The sequence below is a fragment of the Falco naumanni genome, chromosome 11 (genome assembly GCF_017639655.2).
Source record: "Falco naumanni isolate bFalNau1 chromosome 11, bFalNau1.pat, whole genome shotgun sequence".
Taxonomy (NCBI): Eukaryota; Metazoa; Chordata; class Aves; order Falconiformes; family Falconidae; genus Falco; species Falco naumanni.
In genome coordinates, this window is record NC_054064.1 from 4,904,174 (window position 1) to 4,924,210 (window position 20,037).

A 20,037-nucleotide genomic window follows, 5' to 3' on the forward strand; every position below is an offset into this window, starting at 1 on the left:
CTGTTTAAAACCTGGCTGCAAACGAGCAACACCCCAATTTGCAGGCGAGTCAAACAGCAGAAGGATCTGTGTCATCCAGCTCCCACCACGTGTGCTCTACTGGGTTCAGTCTGCAACTGAAGAGCAGCTTTGCAAGCTACTCCCGCCCCAGATTTTTGGTTTGGCATGTAAAACACACTGCACACAGACAGCACAAAATCACGATCCAATTATCTGCACTGAGCCCATGACAGAATCTCTGCGATTTATTTAGTTCTCTTTTAGACAGACCCAAATAATAAAAAAATAAAAATAAAAATTCAACTTCAAACCTTCTAACTTCTCCAGAAAAATCACGCATTTTTAAAAGCCTGTAGCCAAGTTACACGGGAAATAAACACTACACACAGACCTGGATGGAGAGAACATGGTTTAATTAAAGGCAAAGCTGATTTCAGCAGCTGCAGTTCTTGCACAGACAGACAAAAAACACAAAAAAAGCTTACGACACAAACCAGTTTCTGTTGGGGGCCCCTCCCCTTGCTCCCCCAGGCACCGGAGGGCAGGACGGGAATCCCAGCCAAGTCGGATGCATTCCCGAGGCCAGATGCTCATGCACAAGTGGAACGTGCAGCTGGGACCCTGGCACTGCCGGGAGTGAGATGGTGAACCTGGTTAGCTCGTCTAGGGTGCAAGAGTCAGTGACTGAAGGTTCAAACACTGGAATGTCGCAGCTGCCTGGGTGCACAGCTCGATACACAAACCGGGAGGGCTGGAGGGAAGTACAGAGGGGTTTGGTTTGTATTACCACTGAGTGGGAATTTCACTTTTTGGACTTTTTTAAAGGAAATACAGCTTCGAAATGCAACAAAGAACAGTGATGCTGCTAAGGTGGAGATCGTGGGGGAGCTGCTCATACCCCCGGAGGGGTATCGTGTCTCCTCCGTCTTCCCTTTTTGTATTCTTTGGGGCTGCTCAGACTCCAGCGTCACTTCGGCTCCTGCATGTGCTTTGCTCTGCAGCTGACTTCCAGCTCAGAGATCCTGAATCGTCACACAAACCCCTACTGCTAAACACAGCAAACGGACATTGAGATTGTTTCCGTAACTTCCCTGGGAAACCTAACAAAAACGCTGTCCTTCTCTTTAACGAAGCTTCCAGTCTTCCTTCCCTCTAATAAATAGCAAATAAAATGTTTTCCTTTTCCCTTCTGCACCTTTTCACATATGAACAGCACTATGCTTTCTTCCGTGTGTTACACATGTGTGTCCACGGGTGCCTTGAATTTCATTCCGCAACTGAAAGTTTGGGGCTGCAGCTGGGGGCGGGGAGCGCGGAGGGACGGGTTTCTGCAGAGCTGATGTGTGCCTGTGGGGCTGCAAACACTCCACACTGTCCAGGCTGACTGTCGGCTTTACCCAGCCCTGCTGGACCCCTGATTATTTTCTGCGAGATGTCGCACGTTGGTAATGAAACTACTAGCATCCAGCAAAGATGGGAGGATGGAGAGAGAAAGAAAAAATAAAAATAAAACCCAAAAACCATTGAAAGCTTTCTACCTACCTATTAAAATGAGTCAGGCTGTGAATGCACAGACTAGCCTGCCCTTTGTGGGGCTAGCCACTATGCTACAGTAAAATGTACAGGAATCAAACATTAATTTAAAACCCCATAGCAGTTAACTTGCTTGTCCAGCAGAGTGCTGCGATGCCCCACGTCACCATTTATAGCTCAAACACCTACTGAGAGGGCGGCATTTCATGCTGGAGTCTCTAACCCACCCACGGGCTGGCCAAAGCCTTTGGGTGAAAGGTGAAGTGGTGTCAAGTGCCAGACTCTCCTTCATGAAACTCCTTCGTTACCCCAGGAGATAGAGCCCCACCTCGCCACCCACCACCTCTGACTGGAGCAGCAACTGGGGCTTTCATTGCTACACACTGACTACGAAGCACGTCTGTGTACGGAAGAATTCAGTGTGATCTTACTACTGAGATAGTAATAAAGATGTTTAGGAGTAATTTCAACTACATTCTCAGTCAGCAAAGCAATCATTAATGGATTCCTATTTTATCTCCCCAAAGAGAGGAAAAGGATTGAGAAGTTCTCATTGGCTTCTCCCATCTGCCCTTCATTCTCAGCTTTTACTTCCCATGTGGCTGGGGACATGCACGATGGAGAAGGTGAGAGGCGGTGATATCGGGTCACTGAGTGAGACAAACAGCAGTTCCTCTCTCCCTCCAGAGAGCCCAGGGATGGAGAGTTCCTGATGATGTTTTCTTGCACTGCAGACGTTTTGTGCACACTCAGTGGGTCGGTGGAGCACTTACGCCCTCCTGACAGCAAGGAACAGAAGAGAGGGCTGCCACCTGCACAGGACTGTGTGGGCCAGTCCTGCAAACCCAACATGCCATGGTTTATGGAGCCTTCGTTTGCAAGGGTTGCCACCTCTGTCTCAATGCGGCGGGTTCATGGCACCTTGTCCACGTTGCTGCTTCTGCTTCTGCTGCATTAACAGCTGCTCCAGGGCTGAGGGTCCAGGGTGCATCATGGAACTGGACCAGATGGACTAAAAACAAACAGCCAACACTAGCACCTCCTTGCGTTAGAGAGCCCTGCTCTTTCAGGTGAGAAAGCAGTTTTCTGTATTCTCCCTCTTCTCTTTATCACTCATACCTGGCTTATCATGAAAGTTATCCAGACTTCAAAGAAGGCCTTCTAAAAAGGGGCTCCCTGGAAGAAGCTTATCTTCCTCCAGAATCCTCATTACCATAAAAATTCATCCCACATTAACGATTACTAATTTTAGACTAGTCAAAGCAAATGTTATCATTTCTTCCACTTCCGCCAGCCTGGTCTTGTTTCACAAAATATTCTAAACCAGCAAGAACTGGAGAACTGTGACATCTTCCAGCACTGGTCACACCTCCCACATTTGAATCTGCAGGAAAACCCTTCAGTTTCTGAGCTCTAATGCCCATCAACAGACTTTCTGGCCCCACAGACAAACGCCCCTTCCTGAGCACAGTTTCAGTCAAACATACCTTCAGGCTCTCCATAAGCACAGCTGAGGAGTCCTCCATAGCAGGAGGGCCTTGGGCTGCCCAGGTGCCACTGGGAGCACTGGACTGGTGCCAGCTGCTCTCCGAGGATGACGATGTTGCTGGGAGATAGTCCAGACCAAACCCTCCCATTGCTAAAACGGGAGAAAGACAAGTTCAAAGGAAGGTAGCAAAACCACCGCCAAACAACCGCCATCGGCTGGCTTCACGCGAGCCTGAAACCCAGCACTTGCCTGGCTTATCTGTTTTCCAGCGGTCTGCGACTCTCCTGTCTCTGTTGTCTGGAGTCCCAATAGGTCCAAAGTTGGAGAAGGGAACAGAATTGTGGTTATGGGTTGGAGGGGAGCTTGGCAAGCTGCTGGGGTTGGAGGAGTGAGGAGACTGGCTGGCTGGTGTCGAATGATCTAGTGATTACAAGGCAAGAGGAAAAAGGTCAACAGAAACAGCAGGAGCCTCCTGATTTTGAATTTCTTAGTGCTGCTGCAAATTCTGCCATTACCCAGTTTTCTCCAGTGCTGAAGGTCAGTTTTTATTCCCTCCATTACACAAGCGTAATGCAAATTCCTAAGTTCCGAGTGAAAATGTTTGTGCATATACAAGAACAGAAGGACTGTGCTTAATGTATACGTGTGCTTACCAGAAAAACCAAAAACCAGGAGACCGAGACGGCTGGCTAGCCAAAGTGAGTTTTCCCCAGGTTTCTTGAAGAACTTTTCTCAAAAATAAAAACCCCCAATAATCTGTCTCCAAGCTTGACAAACCACTAAAAAAAATGACATTAGACCTTGAGGAGTTTTTAAGTTTACAGTTCGAACTCCCAAGTCTGTGAATGTTTTACACTTCTATGAGTCTTAAAGCAATTCAGACCAGATGCCAATACTGAGCAGAAGAGAAGAACAAGCACGAAGAAGCCTATCTGCAGGCAGGACAGAATGATGACTGAAGACAAGACACCATAGCAGGGTGGCAGGAAACTATGTGGTCTTGAATGAAGAGCTGAAGGGAGAGAAAGCTGAAACCACGTGAGCCATAAATCCTGCTAGAATAAAAGCACTTTGCAGCTCCTTCCATTTCACCCACAACAGTTATTCCTGGTTGGTTGCAAAAGTCTCAGCGCAACCAAAAATCTCATCCAGTGCAGACGTTATTTAAAATCCACTCATTTCTTAGATTCAACTAATTCTAATTCCTCCCTTCACACTCTTCTGGATTTTTAATGAAAATAAAGTCATGATCTAATAGTTACATTTTACACCTTTAAGATAATTACTAAGGAAAAAGCTGGTTTGCTTTGAAGGCTGCTTAACGGTAAAAAACCAAACTAACACAAAAACCCCACTGTCATATTTTCCTCCACACTCTTCAGTCATACAGTTTCTTTCTCTTTCAAAGATCTACATTATGAAATCCAGTTCTTCCTGCTCTTTCCGAACAGGCAACACAAAGTATATGGATCTTTGAGTTTCAGTCCTACTCCCAAATGCTTGTCAGGAATCTAAGTTAAAGAGATTTCAGGATTTAATACCTCCGACAACTTTAATCCTGCTCAACCACTTCAATTAAAAACCAGGTTCTTATGCTGTATTAATTACAGATCCCCTCATATTTCTGAGGATATATAAAGAAAACAGAAACCTTCAGACACCTTGTCAAGCAGGTATTTTTTTTAATTTCCAGTTACATTTAACTTGCAGTAGGTTCAGAATTAACTCAAATCCTCTTACATCACTAGATATAAGAAAAACCATACCAGGATTACCTGAGCTGGCTGGAAGGGATGGAGACCACGGAGTCCCTTCAAAGAGAGAATATAGTGAAGTCTCCTGATGGGCAACTGAAGGGGTGACTTCTGTTTTTGTGCTGGTATTCATGTTTTTCCCATATACCTCATTGAACATGCTGTTATTTGGATATCTTTCCTGCCAAAACGTAAGTGTAAATGTTTAGGTATTGGATTTATTTCAAATACTGACACTGTACAAAGGAAACAGTTATAGATCAATATATTTTCCTAACTCCTTTTTCACTCCCCAGCCCCCTCTTCTGTGACCATTTTATTTAACATGAAATCCATCACATTCTGAATCATGACAGATTTCTCCTGGCTGGACTGCAAAGCTTTCATAAAAATTTTATCAAGAACCAGCTCAGTCCTCTGGAAGAGAACAGGGAATCCATCGCTCAGGAAATAAAACCCTACACACCATCACACTTTGAGATCACCTTTTCAGTCAACTTCACAATTCTACTAACAACAGGGGGTCCCACGAACTCTGCAAGATTCAATAGTATGTCTGCAGAACTATAGCTGGGATGAATTTGGAAAGACAACTGATAAAGGTAAAGATAATCTTGCTGATAACAGACTGAAATTAGGCATCCATATGGTTTTCTTCCAGGTTTTCCATTGGTTTAAACTAAAGGATATCCCCAGATTTCTGCCATGTTAGCTAGTTTAATGGCAAGCTCTGCAGCAGAGGGCTGCAGACTCTGGTCCTCGCTTACCTGATTAAGAGAAAAGCCACTGAGGGACAGGAAAGACGATGACTGAGACATCAATTCTGATGGTTTTTCCAGCAGGGACTTCTTCAAAAACCAAAAAGAGAAGAAGAGCAGTTAGTATTCAGTGTAATGAGCAGGAGGAAAATATACTATCAGAAACTGCCAAGGTGGTTTTGGTCATATTTAAAACCCTCCTTATATTTTAGCTCTAGCACCCTGGAGGACAGGGAGAGCAAACTAACATGCAGAAAATCAGTAGTTTCCCTACTAATTGTACTTAATATCTCCTAATCAACAATCATGACAGCTGAGAGTCTCAGGCAAACCCCACTGCAGAACAGCTTTTCCAATTGTAATACTCTGTCCAACACATCTAGAGGAGAGATTCCTGCCAAAAAACCCCTATGGGTGTGTAAAACCTCGTTGAAATGAGACAGGATCCTTCCTGGTGACCAGAGGACTTCCTCAAACACAATTAGACTCTTGTATGTCACTACCGACAGACTATTTTTCAGTTTGAGAGCATCCCTGCTTCATAGACATTCTTAAAACAGAAAGAGCAGCCAAGCGCTGTGATTTTTAAACAGTCTAAGTTTCATTCAGCATGTTCTCATTTTCACCAATGACTGTAGAGAGGAAGGAAAAAATCCACCTCCAGTGTTTAGAACGGAGATTCCAAAACTCCCCTGTTAAGATATTACAGACCATGACCTTTCCCATCATCTACATCTCCTTCTCTCATGCAGTTGTTATTTCCAGCATAATATTTCTCAGCTTTCTTTTTGGTTCTTACAATGATTAAGCAGTGAAAAAACAGTTTATCTAAAACAACCCTATTTAGGGAAGAAATAGGATCAGTTATCATCGATACAGAAATCAAAGAAAAATTACAAAGCTCAGCTGGTGGACAACGAACACCATAGAATTGGTGAAGCCATAAGTAAAACTGTGTGTGATCCAAAATGAAAGCTGTAGTCTTGTTCCAAATAAAAGCTCTCCTGCACTCATACCAGATCAGCATGTCAGATGTTTTTAAATTTATTGTTCAAACAACCAAAACCTGAACTAGCATGTCTCTCTCTTTAACATGGTCTCGGTATCTGGAATATCTTTGCTTTTATCCTGTAAGCCAAAGACAAATAGCCTCATTTTCCTGGCAAGCAGTTTCTCACTTGTTAGATTTTCAAAGTGACAACTCATTACTTTGAAAGCACGTTCTAAAAGGCAGACAAAATTCACACTCTGCATATCCACACAGCTTGCACAGAGAAGAATTTCCTTCCCTTTATCGGCAGACAGCAGCAGTAGGAGCTTCAAAGGAAGCTGCTGAAAAAGCAGCTATTAGTTTCTTAGCAAAGGTATCTAATGAGACAGAAATGGATGTCTATTTTGCTACTGGCTCCTTGGGATTGCGTGTCAAATAACTGAGGAACAGAATTAATCAAAGATTTTGCGCAGAGTAACAAATGACTCTGTTACTTCTACTAATCTGAATTACTAGTATGTAATGAACGTGCTTGTAGCCATACTAGAAAGGCATACTGCATTTTCAGAGGCAATTCACAAATTCAGCAGCTCTAGGACCCTCCAAGCTAGTGAACTAGGAAGGTTTTAATTCATAAATGGGGGAGGAGGAGTCTGTAACTCCACAGGAGTTACTGATTACTTAGCCAGTTGCTTGCATTTTTCTTCCAAAGCCATCCTGCTCTTTTACAATCTCTTCTGCATTTAGTAGAGCAGATTCCCTCTGCTTTTCGGACATTTTTGTGAATGAAATATAATGCAGACTATAATAAGCCACAGTTTTTCTGAAGACTTCCCACAGCTGAATCTGTGCTCCCCCTTGCCCTTAATTACTAAGCCCATACAACTGCAGAAGAGCAAGTGCATTAAATGATGCACCAATGTCTCTCTTGTGGACTGTACTTACAAAAATCCCCACTGTTATTCTGATTTCTGAACAAATTAGCAGGCCTGGATTCAGCCCAAGAGCTGTACCATGGGCCTTCAGCTGGTCTGAGCTCTTTTATGAAGACTAGCTCAAGGGTGAGGCAGGGAAATGGACAGCAGGGATGGGGGGGAGAGAGGATTTTCACGTTTCTTGTAATTTCACAGAAGAAAGAGATGCCAGTTAAGAGTGAGAAGCAGCAGTATTACATCAAATACATACAAAGAGGCTTCGTCCAGGAAGAGAGGCGAGAGGCCCCAGCAGAGCTGGGTAAAGATCAGGAGGATTAGAGAAAATCAGCTCTTCCTCCTCCTCCAAGGCAGCCAGACTCTTTAACAGGTCCGGAGGAAGCAGAGGGGAGCTCTTGGGGTCCTAGTGACAGAAATGAGCACAGTGAGACAACAGAAGGCAGAAAGGAGAACAGCAAGAGACAGCGAGGAGGGGCTAAGCCACAACAGGACAAGAGCAAATAGCAAGAGAAATGCAGAAGGTGGCATGCAGAGGCACAAGGTGAGAAAAGTGGTGCAGCAGAAGTGTGCTGAAGTACACAGATAGAAAATGCTGAGCTAACATAACTAGCCACATGGCCTAAAGCATGCTGGGGGCAGAGCTGCGCCATCAAAATGATGGGCAGATAGTTTTTATTAGTGGAGCATGTGCTTCCTATTGCATCCATGCCAAATATCAAACCTCTTTTCACATTCAAGGACAGAGAACATGAAATCTTACAATTACTCTTCTACAGCTGACCTGTGAGTAATTTAGGTTTCAAGTAAAATGATGTTTGCATCTTCTTCCCTCCTCTATTTGTGGAATTTAAATCCCACAAGACTTATTTCCACTGCTAACGGCTGCTACACCAACGTACAGCTGACCAGACCAATGGGCCAAAAAACCCTGCAAAGTGCTGGTCAAACTCAACTTCTTGATTTCTGTGAGGGATGCTTAGAACACAAGCATCACGAGCACAGCTACTGTCCGTACTGCACTGTGCTGGCGGCCAGGTAAGGGTTCCCTTTTAGCGATGAGAACAAGGCTTGGACCCTGTTCTCCATCTAAAAACCACAACCTGGTATCAGGGTAGAATCAGGCTCCTGTATATTGTCTGGCTTTTCTCTCTGAAGGATAAGCCAAGGGATCTCAGCTGACCTGAAAATACTGAGCACGTTTATAGAGGCACACCTGACCAAAAGTTTAAAGAGGCCTCTGTTTAACTTTCCTTATAAACAACACCAAAAGCACTCACAGACAACTCCTGGACTGTTAATAAATAACAAATATTGCAGGTTTTATAAACGGCAACACAAAGCACAACTGCATGAACAGAAGCAAAGTATTCCGTTAATTCAACCAACAGCTAAGGAATTCCTTCAGCTCCCTCACTGTGTGGTGGGATTTACAGGAAAAACAACAACAACAAAAAAATCCAAAACAAGACTGCTCCTACCCTTCTCAATCTGGCTACTACAGCCTCAGCCATTCAGTGCACTCAAGATACTACACAAGTGTTAAGAATTCATCTAAAGGGTACTAATTCAACTGCAATTATTTGGGTGGCTTTAATGGTATTCATCAGTTGCCAGACAAGAATGTTCCCCAAAACTATCAGCTGCCATGTTTCTTGGCCTGGCAGACACAGTGCGAATATCAATGTCACAACTACACTGAACAAGACTTACACCTACTTGAAACCAAATCTTCAACAGCCGGATCTCACATACAGCCAACTAAAATGGAGAACTCATCGCTGTCTGCTGGAATCCCATTTACTGATACCCAGCTCCCTACTAAACAAGCTCACATAGACATACTTGGGGCTACAGGGCACTCCTGAAACAGGGAAACTCCTAGAGTTGTCAGGAGTATCAGAGTCTCAGTGGTTTTCACCGCTCACAGCATGGATCTTTACCTCAAAGGTCATCCTGGAGACAGCATCCTGCTCTGGGCGGAAGACTCCTTGCCGCTTTCCCCTGCGGTCCATGTTAGACTGCTGTGCCATCACCCTGTTGTCAGCCAGGCCATAGGAAGAGTCCCAGTAATATTCTGGCACCTTGACTTCTGAGGGGTTCTGGTTATATGGCTCCATTGGGAAGGGCTTCATTTTTTTCTCCAGAGGTTGCTGTTGCATCACAGGAGGCTGCAATGACTGCTCAAATAATTTGAGAGGGTCCTGGGCCTGCAGGTAATAGGACTGCTTAACGGGCATGATCTTCCCCAGTGAGCCTTGAACTTGAGGTGGGTTCCAGAGCTGCTTCGATGAGTCTGTCTGCGGATACTGAGGCAGAGACACACGATTTCACCAGCAAGCAGGAACAATTCACGTTAACTGAACACCTAACTCCATTCAAACTGTTGGTCTGGCTTGCTTGTGACAGACATTCCACAAACATTCTGATTTACTACTGATTAAACTACTGATCTATTCGCCAAAATTCACAGTCTCAATAGCCATCTAATACTCCTTATAGTCACACTTTACCCCAATGGCCAAGTATAATCCTTACTCTAACCCAGTACCTTATAAACACCTTTACTAAGGTACGGAGCCAGCATTTTGCTGCCCAGAACATCAGGAGGGTCTCAGCATCAAGTCCAGACATGCCAGAAGGGAGATTATCTCTAGCACAACGTGAGCATAAAACTAAGAGCTGTGACAGAACTGACACTGCAACCCAGTTAGCTCACTGGAGAGTGTGGGTGAAGATTCAGATTCAGTCCTCATTACTCACACAAAGAAACCAGAAAAGCCTAAGACTGAAATACCACCTTCAATACCTTGTCTATAAACAGAAACACACAGAAAAGAGTGACCACCTTCCCATTCCAGTAGATGCCTTCCCTCTCCGCTATAGAACCGTATGTTCACGCCCACCAAACTTCAGCTCTTTTCTAAAATTTGCCCAGAAGTTCACAGATCAAAATTCCACACTTAGGGTCTTTAATGGCAGTTTTGAAAAGGTAATCCAGGAACGTTAGGTCTTGAACGTTGCCGTTTATTTTTAAACAAAGCTTAGCATATTGCATTAGTCGAGTTTACCTGCTGGAATCCGGAGTGGTGTGGTGGGCTCTTCCCCAGGCCCTGCACAGCTTTCGTAGGGGACTGTTGCTGCTGTTGCTGGGCCAGAGCTTGGACCTGTAACTGGCTTGCGGACTGTGCTGTTGCCTGAGCTGGTAAAGATGAGAGGGGTTGCTGGGAAGGAGGTGGTGTTTGCTGAGGTCCCTGTGTCATTGGCCCTGGTCCAGAGGGCCGTTGCTGGCTGTAAGGAATGTGGGACTGTTTCCCACCTTGCACCTGGTTTCCTGCAGGTGAATGAGCTGTGGGCTGGAGGAAGGTTCCTGGGACAGAAACACCACCTGGGAAGGTGTATCCTGTGCTCATGGAGAAAGCCACAGGAGGGGGAACAACATAGGTTGGAGGTGGAAACCCTGGAAAAGATAAAAATGCACCTTTAAGCACAATTTGACAGAGCAGATAGCTCCCCTCCAGAAAATATTTAGTGGTTTGGTTTTTCCTTTCTCCTCCTATTTTGCTCATTTAGCTCATTTAGGCCGTGAGGACAGGGAACACCAGTTTGCATACATGCACTCCAAATGTCCTCTCTCACCCTTGCACACACATGCTGTGATCACAGGGGGATCCAGAGTTTTTTCTCAGGTTCTCTTGCAATACTCCAGGCACTGGTAACAGTCAGTCAAGGGCAGTATCTGGGAGAGTCACATGTTTCCACCCCCCACCCCAGACGTCACTCTCCCCACTTTCTCTTCCCTTCTACTTTTTTCCTTCACTGTTCTGGGTTTTTTGATGCTTTACTCCCAAAGTTCCCTTCCCCTCAAACACACACATTCTCAGTGACTAAACTTCTGGAGCAATGAACAGAAGCAGTCGATAAGTCTACTGCCTCTTCCCACAGGATCACCAGTCTCTGGATTAATTTAGACAGAGACAGATGGTAAGCAAACAAATCCTCATTTCCACAAGATCAGTTCCTTTCCTGTAGTTCACAATGAAAACAAGTTTGGAAGGCAAGCTTTAATTCTGTGTCTCACGGGCCAGATTTTACGCTGACTTTGGAACAGGGAAGATGTCCCTCTGTCTTATATCCAGCGACTACATGTAGCAGCTGCAGGGAAGATACAGCTTCCAGCTATTTCGTGAGCAAACATGAACAGCAAGGTATGACAGGAACACTCTACAACAAAATGGGAACACGCAATGTGGCAACTACAGCAAGTAAGACCACACAAGTTACAGCCTGAAACATGAGCACCACTACAAAAGAAACTGAGCTTTAAAGAAGCAAGCAGTGTGATTGATCTTCTGTAATGGAGTCCCAGGCACAGAGAACGCTTCCTCCTCAGCTAGCAGGAGACTTTGTCATGTTTTGACTAACTACAGAAACAGCCTACCATGAAGTTCCTTGATCTCACACCCACTAAACAAGAAGGAAGGCGGCAGATTTTATGACAGACCTCGATTGTAAAGCGTAAGGAATCTTATTTATCTCATTGCAGTTCTGCTATGCCCGTTCTTTACTACTTAGTAAGACTCTCAATGTGAGAATGCACGTTCATTAAAACAGCTCCCACCTTCAGAGGCTGTAACAACCACTATTACAAGATTTTCTTTGCAGTGAAGAGTAAACCACACTTCAAAAGAATGATGTAAATTACCTGGCCGGCTAGGAAGGGGAGGGAAGGCTCCTGGGTGATGAATGGGGATGAACTGAGAACTGCTGGCCTGACTTGGAGTCTGAGTTACAGGTGTTTTCCTGGCTTCAGACACCGGAGTCTTCCTCATCTCTGTCTGGGATTTCACCTAACACAAAAAAGTAAGAAGAAATTACACAACTTCTCCTGTAATTACCCACATCATGTCTCAAGCCAAAAAATGAACTCCCAGATTGTCTGAGAGATTATTTTCTTTTCCCTAAGTAATTGGGAGAGGTTTGGAACACAGGAACCCAGTTCCCTCCTCACTGACCTCAGGCAGTTTACCCTGCCTGTCCTCAGGCACTCCTTGCCTCACAAAAGCACTCTAGGGAGATCTACCCAGAAGATGCAACAGGCTCCTTCTCTAGCGAGAGAGTGGGAAGCAGACATCATAATATCCTCAGACCATACAAAGAACTTACCATGCTGCTCAACTGCAGTGCCTTAGAAACAAAACAAAAAGTGCAGATGCTCTTATGCTTCTCCTAGGGCACTACTTCAACCTAACTCATGGTACTTACCTGCAGCACCTTAAAAAACAAACACTACCATGTTCTTCCTAGGGAACTTTCAGCCTAAGCCATTCGGTGACATATACGCACCAACTCCTGCATACTACGAAATTCTTTTGACCAAGAGCATATAAGACAAATTGCAGAAGTGTTTAAACCTCTTTCAGTTTACTGTGTAACTGCTGTATGTTCTGTTAAAAGAGCTGCACCAGTTAAAGGCAGAGAGAAGAATGTAATGTAATGTTTACCTGATTCTGAGTCTGCTGCGGTCTGGGTCTTCCTGGAGAGGAAGACAGAGGGGAAGACTACTTTCCCTTTCTGTTCAGCTCAGCAGAACTGCCTGGAATGCAAGATGGAGCAGGCAGGAAAAAGACAGCAAGCAAGGAACCCGGGCAATACAGAAAGGGCCCAGGAGCAGACCTGACGCCAAGCCTCAAAGGTGATTGAAAGAGAGGGGTTTATCACAGACCAAATTTAAAAATTCAAACCAAACAAACCAAAACTGTGTGGGCTTTACTTCAACATTTAGTGCTGCTGAGTTGAAAGGAGTTAGAGGGCAGGTCTTTTCTGCCAAAATACAGTGGTAAAGGGGTAGATGCATTCAAATGTTTTCTCAAGTTTGTTTTCAAATAAATTTGAATGTCCCCATTTAGAAGTTATGGGAGAGTGGTTTATTTTTTGCATTTAATTTAAAAAGTAGATTGTAAGGGAGGTTTGGGCATGTTTTTCATTTCCCGCTAGAAAAAGGAGTGAACTCCACCTCAAGGTTCTAGCTGATGCTAAGCACCACGAATGATGCAGCCCCTGCTCATGTCACATCTATTCACTGACAGCTTCACCCTTCACCACATTCTATAAATTCAACTTATATCGTGCTGTCCCTTTTTTCTGCACAGTAAGCCAAATGTTTTTATAACCCATACTGAAAGCTATGCATTCTTTTATAGCAATGTCAGAGAATTCAAAGACACTCTTCCTGCCACGGGATTTCAAAACATGAGCTCCAGTCTGCCATAAACTCAAAGCTGCTGTAGCACATTACCAAAGACTGCTTCCAAAAGCCCTCCCCCCGCCCTGCATGACTTGTAGTTAACTTTTAAAACCTAAGTATCTAAAATTCATCTATCAAGACAGACAAATTTCAGTTGCTTCCACACTTCTACCTGATCTCACCTAAAAAGTGTCAACACCACCAACTACTTTCTCCTACGCAGTGCTTGAGAGAAGCACTATTTCATCACAGTAACCTCTGAAAATTAAGTTACACCTCAAGTAAGTCTGCATTAAACTTTCCTCGGCATCTAACATTATTTTCCCTAGAGAGAAGAGAGTCAACCTATGTCACACTTTCATAATCACCTCAGAGCACCCAGGTTTCTACTTATCTGCAAAATAGGACTGATTACTTCTGTATAATATTGCTAACATTTTTGCTAAGTAGGAGCTGCAACATTTGTAGCATTTAGGCTTTTGAAGGCAACGAACTATGGAGGAGATAAAACCTGAAGGCCAAAGCAGACAGAGCACTCACAAACCACCTAAGGATACAAAACCTACACTGGTTTCTCAGAGGGTGGGAATCAAACCCTCCCCATATTCTGGAGTAGGTCTGGATAAGTAAGATCACCAAACTATACAAACCAAAAGGCATCCAAAAGGCATTTCATGGGAATAGGTGCCATAACAAATGCAGCTGATGCAACTAAAAAGTCAAAATGCATTTCTATTCAACAATAGATGAAAAGTGACCAACCACCAAAAAACATATTTTACTACTGCTGGGTTTGCAGAAAGTTCTTCTTGAGTTTGTAAACATTTAAGACTAAGACAAGCAAATTTCTGATAAATCAGCTGGATCAAAATTAAAATATCTTCCCTATCCAAAAAACTAGACATACTTCTCAGAAGATCCAGCGGATTTTATCAGCAAGTCCTTCTTTTCCAATTCAAGGGCACACATACCAAAACTGGGAGCTGTGCTCAGGCCTGCAACCACATTCCAGACTTCAACAAATAAGAAACTTGCTACTCTAACTCACCTACATTGGCTTTCAGATATCAGAATCTTGTGCGGTGACTCACAAACAATTGCCACATGGTTCTGTAGGCTACGACCCTTTTACCTGCCTTGGTAGGACCCCTGCAAAACCAACTGAATAACAATGCCAGTTCAGAACTTCCATTTTATAATGATTATGTTTAATAGCAAATAATGAGGAGAACAAGAATGAGCCAAGGGTCCTAACACCACCAGCTGGAAATATGAAAGAGCTGGTTTGTCTAGCTTAGGAAAAAAAAAAAAGACCTCAATTGCACAGGCCTTCAGAGCAGTTGCAAAGAGGAAGACTTAAGTTACTCTGCAGACCTGTTTCGGAAATTAGTAGTAGGTTTACACAGAAGCAAGGGAGATAAAGCGCATTAGGAAATAACTTCCACTTGCAAGAACAGTGAAGAACTGATAGTTTCTCCAGGGAAATAACAGAGTCTCCATTGCTATTATTAAATGCCTCCAGACATCATCAGGCAATGGCTGAGATGCAGCCAAACCATCCAGCTACAGATCAGATCAACCCTGAAACTCTCCACCCTTATCTTCTACAACTTGATGGAAGTCAGACCAGTAAATTCACTACTTACTCACGAGGTAAGCTTTTTTGTACATAATGCTCGCAGAAACAGAGGAAAAAAGCATGCTTCAAAAAAATATAACTGATAAAAGAGCAGCTGATATGAAGCCAACAGTTTTGAGCAAGCACCTGAGCACAGAGAGATACATGGTTTAAGAGCAGCGTGTCTTTCCTGACTTCCACAGAGGGCCACCTGACTGCACACACGTTACAGAGGATCTTACCTCACATATACAATTTGGTGTTTTTGCGATGTATTCAATTTGTTGAATGTGCACAAGTCAACTGAACTGAAAATGCAGAGTACCCAGTTCCTTCACAACAGACCACAGTACAAGAAAGAGCATGACTGTGATCTGGCCATGCGAACAGCCTTCGCAGCCTGAATAATTTGTGGAACAACAGACAGAAGTCTGGATTTTTTAAGAAGGTTCATACAGCAAAATCACCTTTCATTGCTCCCTGTGTTTTCCCCCCCAACAAATCAAGAGAGCATCAAGGAAAAGGACAGAGACCCAAAGATCACCAATACCTGGTCTTTGAGACAGTTGTGTTTCTATTTTTTTTGCGCATTAGCTGTCCCTGCAGGGCCCACAGCGAGACCTCAACTCTACCATACTCTATACAAGCAGTCACAGCCCTGACACAAGCATTGTACCGCCTAAGACGCAGTACCCCTTTGATCTAAAAGCTTACCTGAACTGCCACGTTCTGCTTTCCTGCTTCCTGCATCTTATCCAAGCCACATTTCTTGGTCTCATTCTTTCTTTTATTGTTATCCTTCTTCGCATCATTCTTATTGGCTACTATTCCTTTGCTATAGTCCCGTCTTTCCCTACCTACATCTTTAGGGGGATAGACTCGCCCTTGCTCTCTGTTCATTTCCCGTGGTTTGATGTTCTCTTTGAAGGTGACCATTGGTTTTTCTCCTGTGTCACAGTTGTTGTTCAGGCTTCTGCCAGAGGACAGAACTGATTTGAGTCCAGGGCTCCCATCTGTAGATAGCGGCTCTGCAATAGATGTTTCCTGCGAGGCGAGACTCTCTTTGGCTTCACTAGGGTCCTCTAGTAATAGTTCTGGGATTTCTGTCAAAAACAACAGCTTTCCTACCTCATTTTCACACTGAATCAACCTGAAAAAGACAGAAGGGAATTGAAAAGCAAGCACATCATTCCAAATACATTCCTTAACAAAACCACTCTATGAAGCAATGGCTGCTGACCCACACAACATGTTATTGGTGCTGTCAGCATCTCGTATTTATATTATACCTAATTGCCGTGTTGAATAGTGAGAAAAATAACATTCTACTCTGGTACCTGCGTTAACTAAGCTTACAGCAGCAAATGAAACACCGAGAAGCTACTTGTAATTACCTTGGCTGGTTATCAGCAATCCATTTGCCTGTGAAGATCAGGCGCTGCTGCCGTATCCGACGTTGCTGCCCTTCCTTATCTCCCGTAATTGCCTGGTGGCCTTTAGAAAAATCCAAGTTCCTAGTTTTGACATAGGAGAGGGAATAATAATTACACCATTACCCTCTGCAACATGGTATTTCTTTAGAAAGACAACTGGTCAGCGACACTCTACTATAAGCTGTGAAATTTCACCAGCTACTATTCAAAACGTGGCTGTTACAAGATGCCCGATTCACAGATGTAATTTTCTGCTAAGATGCAGCTATACATTAAAGAGGTTTGGTGGTTGGTTTTTTAAAACAGAAGGCCAAAAAGCTCATCTGTGTGATGATAAAGATTACGGAACAGTTGAATGAATATGTGTGACATTTAGTCAGCATTTGTACATGTACAGGGATACAGTTAAAAAAAGAGTAAAAAACAGCAAAGTAAAATCACATCAGGAAGTTTTAATGTAAAAGTATTCCTTTCCTCACTTCTCAAATTCTTCCCTTTCAATTCACTAGTAGGAAGACTACAGAAGAAAACCAAAAAAGTCATGAGCAATATTACAAGCTCATCACTTTCCCTAGAGTTTAGCTACAATGACTACTGCAGTTGTTCTGAAAAGACACCTACATCAATCCATACAGTAGTAAGTATTCATAAATAAGATACGGTAGAGAACAGGACAATGTCTTTCAAAGTAGTGGTATCAGTAAGAGTACAGTCTCCTTCAGCTGTCACCCACCTGAACGAGGGCCTCAGAGCCAAGAATCCTTGCAGCTCAAATTCTTCTGGAAGGGGGGTTGCTGGTGAACAGACAATAAACAGTGTAAAGGAAGCATGAAAGCACTGAGTACAGTATCATAAGTAGGTATCTCAGCAAGGTCACTACGTAAGGTATAATTAACATGCTCAATTGTACTGGTCCACCCTGCAACCTGAGAGCTCAGGAATGGTAAAGCAGAGTAAAGTCCGCTCAGCATGAAGAAACAGCATTTGCAAAGTATTCATATGCACTAACACTAGAAGACAACTTGCTTCCTTATTTGCTCTTCAACTGCAATTCCCCATAACATCAGGAAAAACACCATTCCCAGCGCTTTACAGCACGGACTAGAAGCATCCTTACCATTATTATTGGATAGATCTTCTTCATGCGGCTGGAAGCTGTTCAGAAGAGAAATCAGCCAGGGCCATATGCTACAAATCAGAAAATCAGACAAACCATGAGAACTGCAAAACACGGAATCTATTTACCTTACCAGAAATCACTGAACTCTGTTACATGGCCACAGCTTCCATTAATCTCTGATTCCCAATAAAAGGTAAAGTTTCTCTTAAGTGTGAGGGAAAAAAACCACTTCATTGGAAAAATAAAATCTTTAAAAAGCCAATTTAACATTACCAAGGAAGCCAGGCGCTCGCAGCACAGTGTTCGTTACCCAGCAAGTCAGAAAGCCTGCTGTGAATTTAACCAGACAAACCTATTGCACAAGGAAACCTTCGGAGCACCTGCTTGCAATTCATGTTTCCCAGTCCAAAGCTGACTGCTTTCAAGGCACAATAAATTAATCAGTTGGGAAGCAAAACAATTTATCAAGATATAGCTGTGCAGAAGTACTTCTGTTCTTAGCACTCTAAGAACATTAGCACTCTACTGTAGCACTGAAACAGTTACCAGAAAAGTAAGATGGTCTAAGTAAGGGTTGCACTGAGTAAGACCATTAAACTAGAGGTTAGCTGGCAGCCTTGCTGCCTTGCATTGGCAATAGCAGTACAAGCAACGACTGGAAATTCTTTACAAAGGCCCTGGAGCAAATAATTTAAAAATCTCAACAATCGCTGCATAGGTGGTTAACATTTAACCACCAACAACAGGCTGCTTTCTCCTATTTTTAAAAAGCTCCAACCCAAAAGTCTAAGCATCCTTCTTCTGCTTTAGTGATGGGCACCAAGTCCATGGAAACAACATAAAACTATTTTAGGAAGGTGCCCACTATGTTCCATGTTAGTGAAACGGATCTGCCCTTCCTCAGCAAGGCTTTCTTTCAGTCATCATCCAGCACCTGGGTTGGAGAATGCAATATGCACTCAAAAGCCTGAGGTCAGCTGCTTTCCTGCACCGCCGCAGGGACTGGAAACGTTATGCTTATTCTCTATGCTAAACTAAGCAACAGCTCCTTCCCGTGACTGACAAGGAACAGAAGGAGGGAAAAAAAGAAGAGTCCAAGTCTGTTGCAACCTACAGTAAATTGCAACCTTCCTACACATTTGAAATAATGAGATTTCATAGTAAGAGATTCCTAAAGAAGAGTGATGTAGCGACACACTTAATCTAGACCTAATATGGCTTCCACAGGGCAAGTCTGGAAAAACTCATTTCCAAAGACAACACACTAGTATTGATGTAGTCACTTCTGTCCTCAGTTCTTGCATTCAGATTCACCTGCTTTTCTAGGCTTCCTTCCTATTTCAGATGCTTGTTCGGTCTGGGGTACGATTAATTATTCACAGGAAAATCATAAGCATAGGGTGGGGACAACAGAAAGTTTAAAAAGGAATAAGGATTATTTCTTGAACCAAGAGCACAATTAAGTATGAATTCAGAATAAGGAAGACTTCTCAATATAACACAGACATCAGGTTATTAAACAGAGACCAATAAAGGCATGTGCACGCGTGTGTTTAGTTGGCAAAGAACAACTTTGATTAGAAATAAATAGGGAAGAAATAAATCCCAAGAGAGCTGAAACTACTGTGGCACATCGCACAAGATCAGCTAAGCAAGCTGCTTTCACACCATTTTTCTTATTGTGGCCATCCTAGAAAAAATACTCATCCATCTGTGTCAGTAACAGCCACCCTGATCTGAAGAAACGTCTTACAGGTCAGAAACACTTAATTGAATTGCTGTAATTCATGAAAAGTTAACAGGCTATTTAAAAAGTTGGCGAGTTTTGAACTATTTAAGCCTAAATATACAAGATTAGAGGCAGAAGGGGAAAATCATCGCAACAATCTAGAACAGTAATGCCTGTGCTGACTTTTAAAGACATCCTCTACTAAATTCAATTTAATTCCTAGATGATAAGCCAGAAAACACAGATGCCGGTACTGCTGAAGAGACTGCTTAATGCATGAAATTAACGCAACTATTCTCCTGCCACCTACCACGATTAATCTGAGAAATCATTACAAAAGGTTAGACTAAGGGTACACTCAGTAGTTACGCTCAAGTCAGACATGGTAAAATAGATCCCTCTCATCTTAAAAAGTTACGTGCAAACCTAAAGCCAA

General features: G+C 43.3%; 1 protein-coding gene across 5 annotated transcripts in view; it reads right to left on the minus strand.

Moving 5' to 3' along the window:
* Positions 1–396: 396 nt before the first annotated feature.
* SMG7 (SMG7 nonsense mediated mRNA decay factor) overlaps positions 397–20,037 on the minus strand; it is a 53,947-nt gene continuing 34,306 nt past the window's right edge. For 4 of the 5 annotated variants that reach the window (XM_040609864.1, XM_040609860.1, XM_040609863.1 and 1 more), the window contains 13 exons: positions 17,870–17,940; positions 17,486–17,546; positions 16,714–16,833; positions 16,034–16,469; positions 12,160–12,304; positions 10,526–10,914; positions 9,398–9,763; positions 7,711–7,860; positions 5,544–5,624; positions 4,798–4,957; positions 3,272–3,442; positions 3,021–3,172; positions 397–2,545 (listed from right to left, as the gene is read on the minus strand). In XM_040609864.1, coding sequence (XP_040465798.1) covers positions 2,432–2,545; positions 3,021–3,172; positions 3,272–3,442; positions 4,798–4,957; positions 5,544–5,624; positions 7,711–7,860; positions 9,398–9,763; positions 10,526–10,914; positions 12,160–12,304; positions 16,034–16,469; positions 16,714–16,833; positions 17,486–17,546; positions 17,870–17,940 — 2,416 coding nt within the window. In that variant the 3' untranslated portion in view covers positions 397–2,431. The remainder of the gene's footprint in view (positions 2,546–3,020; positions 3,173–3,271; positions 3,443–4,797; positions 4,958–5,543; positions 5,625–7,710; positions 7,861–9,397; positions 9,764–10,525; positions 10,915–12,159; positions 12,305–16,033; positions 16,470–16,713; positions 16,834–17,485; positions 17,547–17,869; positions 17,941–20,037) is intronic. The other variant, XM_040609865.1, reaches the window with a different exon arrangement.